Genomic DNA, 14,066 nt, shown 5'->3' on the forward strand with positions numbered 1-14,066 from the left:
TTTAAGTCCAGCCCTACCTTTTTTCATTTCCGAAGCCGTTTCACTCGGATATACGTCACCAAGGGGAAAAAAAGACAATCGCTACTTCCGTTCATGGCGACTTTAACAAATTTCCTCTCAGTTCAAAGCACAATGTAAACAATGTTGCTTTAGAAAGCAGCACTGCTTATATGGGCAACATAAATGCTATAACCTGATAAAATGGGTGCCAGAACCATTATGTATGCCGTATTATGCATGTATTATGACACTTTTGACACTCACACTTAAAGGGAAAGTTCACTCAATAATGAAAATTGCCCCATAGGGGTAATCACCCTCAAACCATCCTCAATGTATATGATTTTTTTCAGACGAACATAATCGAAATTATATTAGAAAATGTCCTGGCTGTTCCCAGCTTTATAATGGTAGTAAATGGTGCTTCTGATTTGAAGTCCATCCATCCTTCCCAGAAGTGAATCACACAGCTCCAAGGGGTTAATAAAGGCCTTTGAGGGCAATTAATGCGATTTCGTACACTCTCAGAAATAAAGGTACAAAAGTTGTCACTGGGACAGTACCCTATTAGTTCTTCAAAGGTACATATTGGCAGGTCAAAGATACATATTTTTACCTAAATGGTACATATTAGGACCTTTTTTTAAAGGGTAGGTACTGCTCCAGTGACATCTTTGTACCTTAATTTTTGACAGTGTAAAAGGCACTCGGTATTATAATAAACCTAAATGAACACATCTGGATATTGCTGCTATATCTACCATTCTGTACCATTAAATATTCACATTCACATGTATATTCATGTACATACAACAGGCAATAATTAAGAAATAGTTATCCAGTGTATAAGCTTTAGTCTTACTTTTATCGTGTTTATCATTTTATTGTATACTGTGTAGAGTGTTCATCATATTGTGTATGGTTATATACATAACAAATTGGAGTGTAAAACAGGCTACGTTAAGTTATGAATGATACTACGGTAACCAAGATCACATTCATGTTTCTGTTCTCACCTTCCCCAAAAAGTGAATTAGCCTTTTATCAGAATATCAAGTATGAACTAGCATTCCCCATTCATTGTAAGGAATTGTAAAGATTTTTAAGTCCTTTCCTATAGGTGAAAAGGCCTGAATATCAGGCTTGTTACTCTCCAAAAACGTAATCTGCAAACGCTAGGAAACCATTTAGTTTAAAACGTCCCACATCAGTTAGATCAGGTAAAGACCTGTCTTTCATAAGGGCTGTGAGAGGCAGTTTCCAGCATCGTGGCCAGCAATCTCTTTTCTGAGAAATAATTACAAGTTCTGAGAAATGTCCATTTATTTAAATGATAGATAAAGTGTCAGGCTGCTGGTGCGACTCAGATAGGCCACAACCTTGTTTTTATCTGTTAACATGGCACAGATAGTCACAAACACCCCCAAGCCCCACCCTAACCGGGAGTCTGTCTCCACAGTAACCATGGGGGGCCTTTCCCATAGTAGCCAATTGACTTTTAACATCCAGATGCTGAAGACAACTCCAGATGTAGAATCATGGAAATGGGTATGGAAATGAACACCCAGAGGTGACTTCACGATATTGGAAGTAAACAGACTCAGTCAAGAATTGGTCACTGTGATCTATGAATACAGATCTCCGGACCCATAACCGATGTGTTAAAATGTATTGGAATTTATCTCAGAGATAAAGATGTACTAGGTTAAAAACTAAATGATAAAAAGCTCCCATCAATAATCCAAACAAACTTATTTCAAGGGTTTGGTGGACCCTTTCCTATTCACACTTTAAAACAAGGTACACTCTCAAATTATATTGTGTAATGTGTTAAGATTTCACTTTATGTAATATTTGTTTTTAGTAAAAAAATACTATTATGTATATTAAATGCATTTATAAGACATGCATATATTTTGCAAACTTTCCTGGTACAATTTCAAGTTTATTCTAAGGGTGAGATTAGTTTGGGTGTGCACACACACTTGCGTGAGAGAAAGTCCTGGTGCTGAGTAACTGTTCAGGGCCTGATATTGGAAACCAATCCGATTGGTCAAAATACTACAGAGCAGGAACATGATAAGGATGGAGCGGCATTCGTGTCATCATCATATGCAAATTAGCAGCAAGCATTAAAACTCAGACCGAGGCGGCACCATTTATAACCTCCTTAACAGCATGGAGACAACAGACTTGTGAAAACAAAAGTGAATGAACAGGGGTAAAGGTAACAAATGCAAGCAATTAAACTGCTTTTAAAACACCTCCTTCAGGAGTACAGAGGATGCAGATCTGAAGGTAAGTGTGTTGCACTGTGACTACGAAATACAGGATGGCAGCTGCTCTTCCTTTCAGATCAATACTCGGTGTGACGGATCTTCCACAGGTGTGATAATCTGACTATTTGGAGAAGACTTCTTCAAGGGAACGTTTTGGAAACACGCACAGATAGTACAATTGTTTATACATAGAATTACGTTAACACGTCTACTGTATTGCTTTAATATAGACAGAATCACAGAAATGTGATTTTAATTCTTAATTCTCTAAATGTTGTTGATGATAAAGTTCTCCAATATTAGATAGATCAGATATGTGAGATTTGTTCATTATGTGTAATTCAGTGGATTTCTAAACTGAAATGTTTACATGATTCTTGCCCTCTAGACAGGATATCATCGTATACTGTAAGTTCATTATTGAGACACTACAGTATAGATGATGTACTATCAAGGGGGTCAATACTCCTCCAACAGTTCCAACAACTCATGCATCCATGGACAGAGATAGGCGATAAAACCGTTACCATTACTGAGTTTAGTAATGGTAAGGGTTCTTTTGCCTCTTTCAAAAGTCATCTGGTAAAAAGAAGACAAAGCGAGTTACAACCGGACAGGATGACTTCAAAGAAAGATCATTGATAAAATAATTCAAATGTGTAATATTGTATTCTGTGTTATTACTGTATTTTATGTATTAATAAATATTACTGTATTTGAAATGTTCTGCTTTGGTTCATTTTTTTACATACTTATCCTCAAAAATCCACTTTTTGACATCACAATTGGCTTTATACTTTCAAAGAACTTCACAATAGTGAGAGGAAGTGAACAGTAAACAGTTTCAGGGCCACAATAAATGCATTTAAGCAGCAAGATATAGCTCTATAAGCTAAACTGGTAACATCTAATAACTGATTTTTTTCCAACTTAAATGTTCTCATTTTAAGTAAAACATTTAAGTGGAAAAAGCTTAAATCTTTTTAAGTGTTAGCATTTTAATTAATGTCTCTTTTTTTAGTGTATAGGCAAAGAAACTTAAAACTGCTTTTCCACATTTTTGAAAAATGGAAGAAGGGAAAAAGTATTGATTACATTATTTACATTTTTATTTAATTAAATATCACACGAAGAAATGTCACATAATTACAAAAACCATAATCGACAAAACAGGCAAATGAAATGTACACAGTGTATAACTGCTCAATGAATAAGCTGATTCTACCAACTCCACGTACATTTTTGCATACAGTATGCTATACTTTAAAGTGCCATACTTTCTCCAAAACAGAAATCCAACATCCTTTAATAAAACTCTTTGTGAACTTTTCGTGCTCTCTGTTGCAACATTTATTATTCATGCAAAGATTTACCCAACTTATGAAAGACTTAACTGGAGTTATGGCAATAGCTATACACGCTTTTAAGAAATGGTTTAACTAAGCAACAGTGAGTGATTTCAGGTCAGTGTTTTGATATAACAAAGACATTTATAAGCAACAAGAGCATAAAGTCATTGTCAGCTGTCCTTCGTTTTAATTAAAGAAAAAAGTTATGCATATAATCATGATAGCGTATGTAAATACAAACATTTATTACAAACACAAAACAAAGGCTTAGGTCTTTAACTGGAAAAAGCAAGGTTTGATACTACTAACAAATAATTTTGACAAACTTGGAGATCAAACTGTTAAAATTCACTCCTTAATAACCATTATCAGGTGTCTGCATCTTACTCTCATAATCTGAATTCTGAACTTCACTTCTTTAGCTTTGCAGATATTTTTAAGCGCACTTCACGCATGAAAATGTTCATTAAGTCATTTCCAGCTTCCTGGGCAATTCTGGTTATCATCTGGCCTCCAGGACCAATAATCATTTTCTGCAAAAAAATAAAATAAAATTAAAAGGTCAGTTAATAGTGAGATAACACTGTTTCGTCAGCTTGTGAAGGCAGGTACCAATACAACGCTCCAAACAGGTCCCATGAATTAAGACTCCCCTTATTAATACAATCCTTTAGATTAAATATTATTAATTAATTGTATCTAGTAATACCCTAGCAGGCAAGCTATATTTTCTTTTTGTTTAAAAATTATACATTTTATTAATTGTATATTCTATAATTGTATGAATAACTTCAAAACAACAACATTGGAGTCCAATCTTTCTAACTGGAAGTAAACACAATCTTAATTTATTGTCAAAAAAAGAAATCCCCGAGCTCACCATATGACTTTCTTTCTTCACATACAGTTTGACAGATATGTTGAGCACCCCATCCTCAGACTCCTTCCACATTTCAATTTGCTGCAAAAAGAACAAAATAAACATGTAACGATAAATAACATCCCATAAATCACAAAGCTCACATTCCATTCTTTTGAGCAATGATCAAGTACACTCTAAAAAATGATGTGTTGGATTTACTTAAAATATATATGCACCATTTTTGCATCACACTTTTTAAGTATTCCCAACTTTGATGGTTTTACTTAGGATTTACAAGAGGACCTGTGTTTTATTTACTTAATTTTTTATGTAAAGAATGATGATGAACTCAAATATTTAAGTTCATATAACGCATATTTTCTTGTTTATTTTAAGTAAAATTATTCCAAGTTGGGATTGCTTAAAATATATATGCACCATTTTTGCATTACACTTTTTAAGTAAATCCAACACATATTTTAGAGTGAAGTTGGAGCAATTTAGTATACCCAATTTAGCTAATCTGCATGTTTTGGACTGTGGGAGTGTACACAGAAAGGTCTCCTGAACAAAGTCTTTGTCTGACTTAGCTTTTGCTTGAATCAGAGACCTTTTTGCTGTGAGGAAACAATGATGCGCGCTAACCCACTGTGTTGCCCTCTACACTGAGCACACACTTCTCAATCATGGTAACAATGAACAAACATAATTTTTTCAAAATAACTCTAAATACAACATATAACTAACATTAACAACATATCAACATAAATAAAACCAGCAAACATTAAAACAGTCATCTTTTTTAGTAAATATTAACCAAAGAAGTGAACATGTCGCAATGCATGCTGGGAACTATTCAGACCATGGTTTTTTTAAATTGCTTGTTCAGATTACTGAATTTGGCAAGTTGGGTAAACAAATTGGACAAAAACTTAAAACTCCAGTCAACAAAATATATTTGTTAGAAGTATGATTATGCTTATTTCATTCAGAGAACACAAATTAAGGAACTGATGCCCTTCAACAATAAAAACTTTGTTTTTTGTTAAAAGAAAATTTTGAAGTTGGATTTTTTACAGGGCATGTGCTTCACAAAATGTCTACGACAGATGTCATAATTTTTGGCTGGAAAGGCATCATGGGAAATCACGTGGCTCTATAGTTACTTAAAATGTTATGCTAGATTTACTTAATTTTGATGCAATTGTTATAGTAGTTAGCATTACTTATGTTTTTTCATTTTATTTTTGGATACATTTAAGTTCACCTGGTAACTTAAATTTTTGTGTTACACATGCTAAATATGGTAAGTAGAGGTTGAAAAGTTATAAATACTAAGTTTTTTGTGTTTAATCCAATTACTTTCATAAGTTATGGTTGTTCAGCCAACGAATCGTTTTTTAGAGTGTATAAACGAATGAGCTTTTGAATTTTACACATTTTGAGGCAAATTTATCATTCACGAACAAGTACAATACAGCTACAGAACAAATGAATCACGCTGGGTGTAAGAAAGAAACTATTAAATTTCTCTTTTCTTGACAGCTGAATATTTCTGTTTCCAGCATGAAGGGCTTCTAAATTTATTACGGACCAAAAAATCCTAGATAAAATCAAGCTGACAAGCAAGTTGTCGAACAGATGTTAAACAGGAAATCAGTCAGTTTGAATATAAACAAGCATGTGTGTTATGAAAACCTGTAAGACTGTGAGTCTGCATGACTGTAAATTGGCACAATCCCCAAACATTACCTACCTGGGTCACCGTATATGGCACCTCCTTAGGGAGATGTTGCAGAAGTTTCTCTCTGACAGTGTTGAGACAGACATCCTCAGGAGCTTGATCTGTCAGTACTTCACTATGGTACTGCCATTGGCCAGGCTTTGCACTTTGAAACAGGTAACTCCTTATGACACATATGTTTAAACACAGTGTGAATACTATTGAGAACGGAGCAGCACAATGTGCAAGATTATAATGTCAAAATAAAATTATACTTAAAGGACAAGGTTGGCATCCTACACTTAAAGCCCTGTTTTCAGATCGTTTATGATGAAATAGAACGATTTTGACTGAAATTTCGACATATAATGCTGGCCCGAGAATTTTAGGGTGTTTGTTGTATCACCTCCCACCTCTACAATGGCTTTATTGGTGCACAAGAACAATCTAGGGCTTTGTATCGCCAACAATTTCCCGATACGATACGTATCCCGATACAAGGGCCCCGATACGATGCGCATCACGATACAAGACTATTTTAAATTACATTTTTTGTTCAGAATTTAGTAACATTATTATTATTATTATTATTATTATCTGTTTATTGTACATTGAATAAGCAGTGTTGTAACAGTTGTGTTTTTCCCATTCATTTATTAGATTTTGGGGTTACTCATAGAAATACTTAAAATCTCAGAGTTAGTACTTAACTTATGTTTTTTTAAAAGCAGTTTTACAAAGATGGTGCCTTACTCTAGGCATTATATTTGTCTCTCATCTATGAATATATGTATAAACATGCAGTCAGACTTAATACTATTTAATAGAAATCAGATTATTAATGTGACAGCTATAGATTGAAGTAGCTCTGTATCTCTTCTCTAGACGTACACTTTCACATGCAAATCTTTGTTGTGTTTCTTCTCAAATGCGTTAGTACTGTTTTATAAGAGCATGGCTAATAAAGCCCTTTGCAGTAGTATAGGCTAAGATATCTGCGCTTTCATACTGAACTCATTGATTTTAAATACGCACGCGAGAGAGAGAGAGCGCGCAAGTACGCGGCTCACTAAGCAGACACGTGCGCCAGCGAGACAGACACGCAAAGTGAAAGTATACCCCGCTACCTTTAACTCTGCGTACTCCGCGGGACACATGCGTCCTTTCCATATGGATCACGGATCAACAGCGATTCGTCACATTACTTTCAAAAGTGCATCCGAATCGATACGGAAGGTGCTGTATCGATGCGCGTATCGTCAGGCGTCCAAGACGATGTATCGTCTTATCGATATTTTGAACACAGCACTAGAACAATCCCTCCCAAAATGCATTAAACTTTCGTCTACAAAGACGTGAAACTCACCGATCGGTCACACAAAAATCGCTGCAAAAGATGCTTTCCAACAGGTTTTATCTTAGTTTTTGTCCAACTCCATTGACTTGTATTAGATGTGCTGTGAGGTACGGTATTACTCCGCGCCGGGAACTTTGTTTGTATTCTTGAAATTGGCAAAGGCGGATTATCGTCACCAACTGGGCTGGAGTGTCTATTATTTAAGCTCTCAACGGAAGAATGTACAGGTGTGAGGCGTTCGGAAAAATAGGTCCACAAGTTTACAACAAATGCTAAAACACCTGTTGGAAAGCATCTTTTGCAGCGATTTTTGTGTGAGCATATCAGTGAACACCCCTGACCACTCGGTGAGTTTCATGTCCCTGCAAACGAAAGTGCATTCTAGGAAGGACTGCTCCAGCGCACCCATACACCCATTATAGAGGTGGGAGGTAACAACAAACACCCGAAAATTCTCGGGCCAGCATCACACGTCGAAATTTCAGTCAAAACCGCTCTACCTCATCACAAACAATCCGAAAACAGGGCTCCAAGTGCAAAATACCGAACTTGTCCTTCAAATCCATACATTATGAAAACCTTACATTTCACTGTTCTTATTGTTTGAACTATTTTTAATACAGAGTTCAGCATTCATTTTTCCTGGTGATCATACTAGCTACACAAGCAGAACTCAAAAGAAAACATTTTTTTATCTAAATCAGTGCAGTTAAATGTGCTTTAACTTGTTACTTGAAGCATTCTTGCTATTCAAAAGTGCAAACAATAATAACTCAATCCTTTGTTAAAATCATCAACTTCTCAAATGTGGCCTCTAACCCTTATGGTTTCCACATCTTCTCTGTCAACCGCACTCAGCATGAACACATCTTTAAAATGTGGCCACCCGCTGCAGTTCTTTAGAGCCTTCAGCTTTTCTTTGCTCAGTCTGTTTTTGATGGGATCCTCCTGAGACGACTCTTTCTCCATGCTCTCAGAATTTGATGCGTCTGCATCCTCGCTCTGTAGTATGCCTGCTAATTTCTGATTTGACTTCACTGCACCACGAACCCGGATCTTCTTTCCATTCACCACCCCATCAGTCAGCTGTGCAGTGATGTCTAGCAACAACATTTTGTTCTTCAATAGGTCAACCTGTGCAGGAAGAGTGCATGGTTTCTCAATTTCATAAATTCTTTAAATTGCCTTTAAGTGAATCGTCTATATATTATTCAGCAAATTTGGAACTGACATTAAAGGGACACTCCATTTTTTTAAATATGCTCATTGTCCAGCTCCCCTAGAGTTAAACCTTTAATTTTTACCGTTTTGGAATCTATTCAGTTGATCTCCGGGTCTGTCTGTACCACTTTTAGGGGGCGTGCACACCAACGCTTTTACGCCCGCAGCCGGCGCATGTTTTCAATTGTTTTCAATGGAAGCTCAGCGTTTTTCAAATAAGCCAGCAGCTAGCGGTTTTTTTTTCGGCGCTGAAAACCGGCGCAGAGAGTTGAGAAATGTTCAACTTTGGAAGAAAAGCTCCGCTCGTCAATGTCAGTTCTCACGCGGCCGTCCAATCACAGTGGAGGTGGGGCGGGACAAGTATCACAGCAACCAACCGTCTCACAGATGACGTATCAGAGCTACCAAAGCGATTAGCTGAGGAAAGCTGGCACTCAGCTGAAAAACAGCTGGCATTCGGCGTCCTCAAGGCGTTTTCAGCCGCGTTTAAAAGTTTTGGTGTGTCCAGCCCCTTAGTATAGCTTAGCATAATCCATTGAATCTGATTAGACCATTAGCATCGCGCTAAAAAATAACTTAAGAATTTTTATATTTTTTTAAACTTGACTGTTGACTGTAGTTACACCGCGTATTAAGGCAGACACAAAATTAAAAGTTGCAATTTTCTAGGCTGATATGGCTAGGAACTATACTCTCATTCCGGCGTAATAATCAGTGACTTTGCTGCTGTAACATAGGTGCAGCGCAATGATATTACGCACCTGCAACTTTTAATTTTACGTCGGCCTTAGTACACGATGTAACTACAGAAGAGTCAAGTTTTAAATAGGAAAAGTATCGAATCTCTTTGGTTATTTTTTAGCGCAATGCTAATGGTCTAATCAGATTCAATGGATTATGCTAAGCTATGCTAAAAGGGGTACAGCCAGACCCAGAGATCAGCTGAATGGATTCCAAAACGGTAAAAATCAAATGTTTAACTCTAGGGGAGCTTGAAAATAAGCATATTTTTATAAACAATGGAGTGTCCCTTTAAGTTTAACAGCTAAACAGGCCCAAAATTCCAGATGAGAATAACAATATCCAAAGAAGAGAGGTTGTTGTGCCCTGGGCAAACTAATCCTACGATTAAAGTGCGACAGATGAATACACAACGACACGGCTAAAAATACCTTATTGAGGACAAGGATGGCAGGCACATCTGGATTCAAGGCCATACACTTTAGGACCTCATAGTCCAGCTTGTTTCGGGTCCATTTATCAGACACATCAACTAACACCACAACTGCAAATATAAAGGAGAAAACCAGAGATTCAACACACAATGGATGCTGACATGCACTTAGTTTTTTTAAAGAGTAAGAAATAAAATAAGAAAGACCTAAATCAGCCTCCTTCAGGGACTCCAAAGGATCCACCAAAAGTGACTCCTCCAGCTGGTGTCTGGTAAACAAATATGTCAAAACATTAACATTTATAGTAGATGCTTTATTACCACTGTTAATAATATTGTCACTACATACCATTGTTATTATAAAGTGTATATTTATAACTATTTTTGGACAGTAAAAAGTACAACAGCAGGAAAAGAAAAAAGTCACTATAAGGAAAACAGAATAAGCTTTGATGGTTAGATTTATAATTTCTGTATAATAAGCATCACCAAATAAGAAAAGAAAATGTTTTTAATTAGGTTTGGATAAAAAAATCACCTGACACAAGTCATAAAAAATGTTCGAGAAAAAGACACAATGTAGGATGCAGAGTATTATGCAAAAACATATGCCAACATGATGGCAAGTGTGACTGAGGCACATTTATCATAAACATTAACCTTCAAATAACTTTAAGTACTACAGATTTAGCTGGGAAAGTATCTATAAAATATCTGGCTTTAGCTTTGACAGTCTAAAGGCTACAATCGTATAGGCTTTTTTATTTTAAATGTAAACCCACCTTTTAGCCTTCAGTGGTGTGGTAAGACCGGGTGTATCCAACATAATCTGGTAAAAGCAGACCAGAAAATGCTATTCAAAACATGTGACACTCACAAAAACTGACTATTTGGATATTAAGCATTGGAAAGATTTACAATTTGTGTGTCATTTTCTGTCACAACACCAACAGCACGTGATCTTGTTGTGTGCACTTTCTCCGACACCGCAAACAACTGAAACAAATAGGATGCGGCATTTATACTGGGCATTAGGAGTTACCTATTATACACAATTTGGGATTCATTGTATTGTACAGCACACCTTTCTGCCCAGCAACTGATTGGTCAGTGTGGATTTGCCAGCATTCGGGGCGCCCACTATAGCCACTTTAAGACACTTGGGGTTGTCAGGTTGATCAGGGTCCTTCAGCAATAAGGAAAACTGTTGACCTGAGGGTAAAAAAACAAACTCACGTTTTGTAACGACCAACCTATAATATCGTAAATGTCTGTAGAGATGAGATTAAACGAATTCAGTTTTGACATCTTATCGCTAAAACAGCAGCCTGAATGCATTGACGGGGGCCGGGCTGATACTGACCACAGTCTGATGGGACGGGGTGATGATAGTGACCCTCGCCGGACAAAACAGTTCTCGACTTCTGTAATCTGTCCAGAAAAGCACCTGAAGACATCAATCGGGCTGGAGCACAGCGAACAGGACATTTCCTCAAGGAGTGTGCACGAAAAACGTCGCAACCTGTGAACAGAATACAATAAAGTTTAAAAAAGATTGAGATTTTTTCCATGAGTGGGGTTTTATTTCTGGTGATGATGAATGTGACATAAAACAACCAGCCTATCTTACACGTTATTTGTTTATTGTTTATAATTCTGGTAAACGTAGCCTACCTGTGCGCAGACGCAGATGCGTGTGTTCCGAGGCTGCTGTCAGTGATCGGACAGTCGAAAATCGCAGAGACCTCCGTATAACAGTCTCGAAAAGCCGTAAAGTCATTGCTGAAATCTGTTTCGCAACATAAGATACAAATCTGTTGACGTTTCGCCTGCACTATTCCTTACGGAAGGTTATTCCACTCTCCATTATTGTTTACACATGTGTTAAGGGCGCAGACATGTTGCTTTAGTCGAAGTGATCAAACTATTATTTACACATTACTGCCATCTACTGCTCAGGCGCCACTCTTGACCAAAACTCTGTGTGTGTGTTTGACTTTATGTGGCTCTGCGCAAACGTATCGACTTATGACATCACAGTACCGCAAGAGCGATTCGAAATCCTACTAAGCAGCCTGCCCTAAAATCGGTCTCGCGGTAGTTTGATGTTATAAACTGAATTGTCTGCGCACCGTCTTATGAAGACGTGCACATCATTAATTTTACTTTAATTGCTTTGTTTTAGTCTTGTTTAAGCTAATTTATTGTGAAAAGATGCGCAATTTAGACTACCTAGAAGGAAAAACATCGACTTTAAATAGATGGGTCAGCATAAGATGTTTTACTAATTAAAAATCAAGTTATTTCACATTTAATCTAAATCCTCTAGAGTACAAGACTAGTAAAACAAAAATGTGAAGTATTTTATTTTTATTTTTTATTCATAGCCTCTGTATTTAATTTATATTTTAATCAATAATAGCCATAATACACTGAAAAGTATTATTTATTGAATTTGCCTAAATTTTAAAAGTGGTTGCACGCTGATTATCTAAATTTAGAAATATGTATTTAGTCGAACTTACTCAATTGTCCTTAGCACAACTAAATTGAGTTGATCTGAGTAAACATGAGTTAAATTCACCAATGCAACCATTATTTAATCATGTTAGTTCTACTTAAATTCAGAAATATAAAACTATTATACTACAGCAACAGCACACATTGGCAAGCTAATCCTAACTAACAGTCAACTGAAATAGAAGCTGATTATGCAATAAATATTTCAAATGTAAATGCTTTCAAATCGAGGCATTTACACTTATACTTTCTGATCAAAACAACACTAACATACATGTCAATGAGACTGCTCTCATCCTAAGCAAATGCTCTACTCGTCTGCACAATGGTAACCATTTAAAAACCCAACAACAAAACAAAAACTCTTTTAAATACTAATATAACGACATGCAAAACATTTATAAGTACCCCTCTTTTCTTATCTTAATTAAAAATGCTTACAATAACCCTTTATTTTGATATTTACTCTCATTTTTCATGCAAAAATCCCTGCCCAGTTTTGCAATATTACTTTAATACAATACAAATTATTCTGTAGTCCCAACTGAGATAAACTGAGTTAAATGAGTCAAGTGATTTAAAGCATATGTGATACGCCACTTAATATTTTTCTTTAAAACCAAAAACAATAATGTAAATTGATTAAATGATCACATTTTAAATTATGTTAAATTTAATTTATTTTTTTTAATTAAGTTATTACTCTAAAATTAATATGTAATTTCACAATCTAATATGGAACAGACAGGTGTACTGAATCAAAGTTACATAAAGTTGTTTTTGAAATAATAGAGTTTGATGCTACAGGTACTGTTGGTGTTGTTGACTGAACTGTTAGCTCCTACAAATTATTGGCCTTTTTGTTCCCATAAATATCCTCCTTTTTGTGCATGAGTTTTGTAAGATGACCTTTTAGTGTCTGTGGGATTTTATGGTCTTCTACTTTCTGGAAACTAAATAAATGTAGCACTAAATGTAAAAAAAACTTGTCTGCATATAACAGTGACCCTTTGGATTTATAGCATAATTATTGATCCTTTAACTTTGTGGTTTCTATTTAAAAAGGGAGCTTCTGCAGCACAAGGACTCCTTTTCATTTTATTGCTTGGAAATAAAAATATTACATAGCAGATTTGTTAAGTACGAGGTTTTCTGAACATATCAGAAAGGAAATATTTTACAGGGTTTAAAGAAGCTGACCAATTAATAACCAATTTTGTGGTTTAGTTAAAGCTTAACTGTTCAGCTGGTCTGTGCTCAGCAGTAGGTTTTAAATAAATAGTAAAAGTAAGGTTTATTAGTCCAAAAAAAATGAAGAAAGCTGGTCCCATATCAGCATAAACTGACAACCTCATCCCAGGGGGTTGTTTATGCTGCTGTGTCCCTATTGTTTAAGAGCTGTGGGTGCTGAATAACGGCTGTCATGTCAAATATTTCAATAGGCCTCCGCTTGTCTTTTGCAATGAGAGACGGATACACACACATTTAAAAACGTCCCGCGGTTACAGCACAGCATTTCGACCTTTCTGCAGGCAAGGAGGAATAACAAAGCTGAGATGATGTTAAGTGTAAGACAGGCGT

The 14,066-nt window shown here is 36.1% G+C and overlaps 1 protein-coding gene and 1 long non-coding RNA gene across 2 annotated transcripts; one reads left to right on the plus strand and one right to left on the minus strand.

The window, feature by feature from the left end:
* The first annotated feature begins 2,097 nt into the window (after positions 1 to 2,097).
* LOC129439366 (uncharacterized) lies at positions 2,098 to 3,002 on the plus strand. Its single transcript, XR_008642782.2, has 2 exons — positions 2,098 to 2,298; positions 2,668 to 3,002. It is a non-coding gene; the product is annotated as an uncharacterized lncRNA (long non-coding RNA).
* Positions 3,003 to 3,366: 364 nt separating this feature from the next.
* On the minus strand, positions 3,367 to 11,904 carry eral1 (Era-like 12S mitochondrial rRNA chaperone 1). The gene is made up of 11 exons (XM_055200026.2): positions 11,640 to 11,904; positions 11,329 to 11,487; positions 11,050 to 11,177; positions 10,884 to 10,961; positions 10,748 to 10,794; positions 10,173 to 10,234; positions 9,964 to 10,076; positions 8,390 to 8,704; positions 6,247 to 6,396; positions 4,509 to 4,589; positions 3,367 to 4,161 (listed from the first exon to the last, which is right to left on the minus strand). The coding sequence occupies exons 1-11, from the start codon at positions 11,743 to 11,745 to the stop codon at positions 4,039 to 4,041; spliced, it is 1,362 nt and encodes a 453-aa protein (XP_055056001.2). The 5' UTR covers positions 11,746 to 11,904; the 3' UTR covers positions 3,367 to 4,038.
* Positions 11,905 to 14,066: the final 2,162 nt, after the last annotated feature.

This window comes from Misgurnus anguillicaudatus, chromosome 22 (genome assembly GCF_027580225.2).
Source record: "Misgurnus anguillicaudatus chromosome 22, ASM2758022v2, whole genome shotgun sequence".
Classification (NCBI taxonomy): domain Eukaryota; kingdom Metazoa; phylum Chordata; class Actinopteri; order Cypriniformes; family Cobitidae; genus Misgurnus; species Misgurnus anguillicaudatus.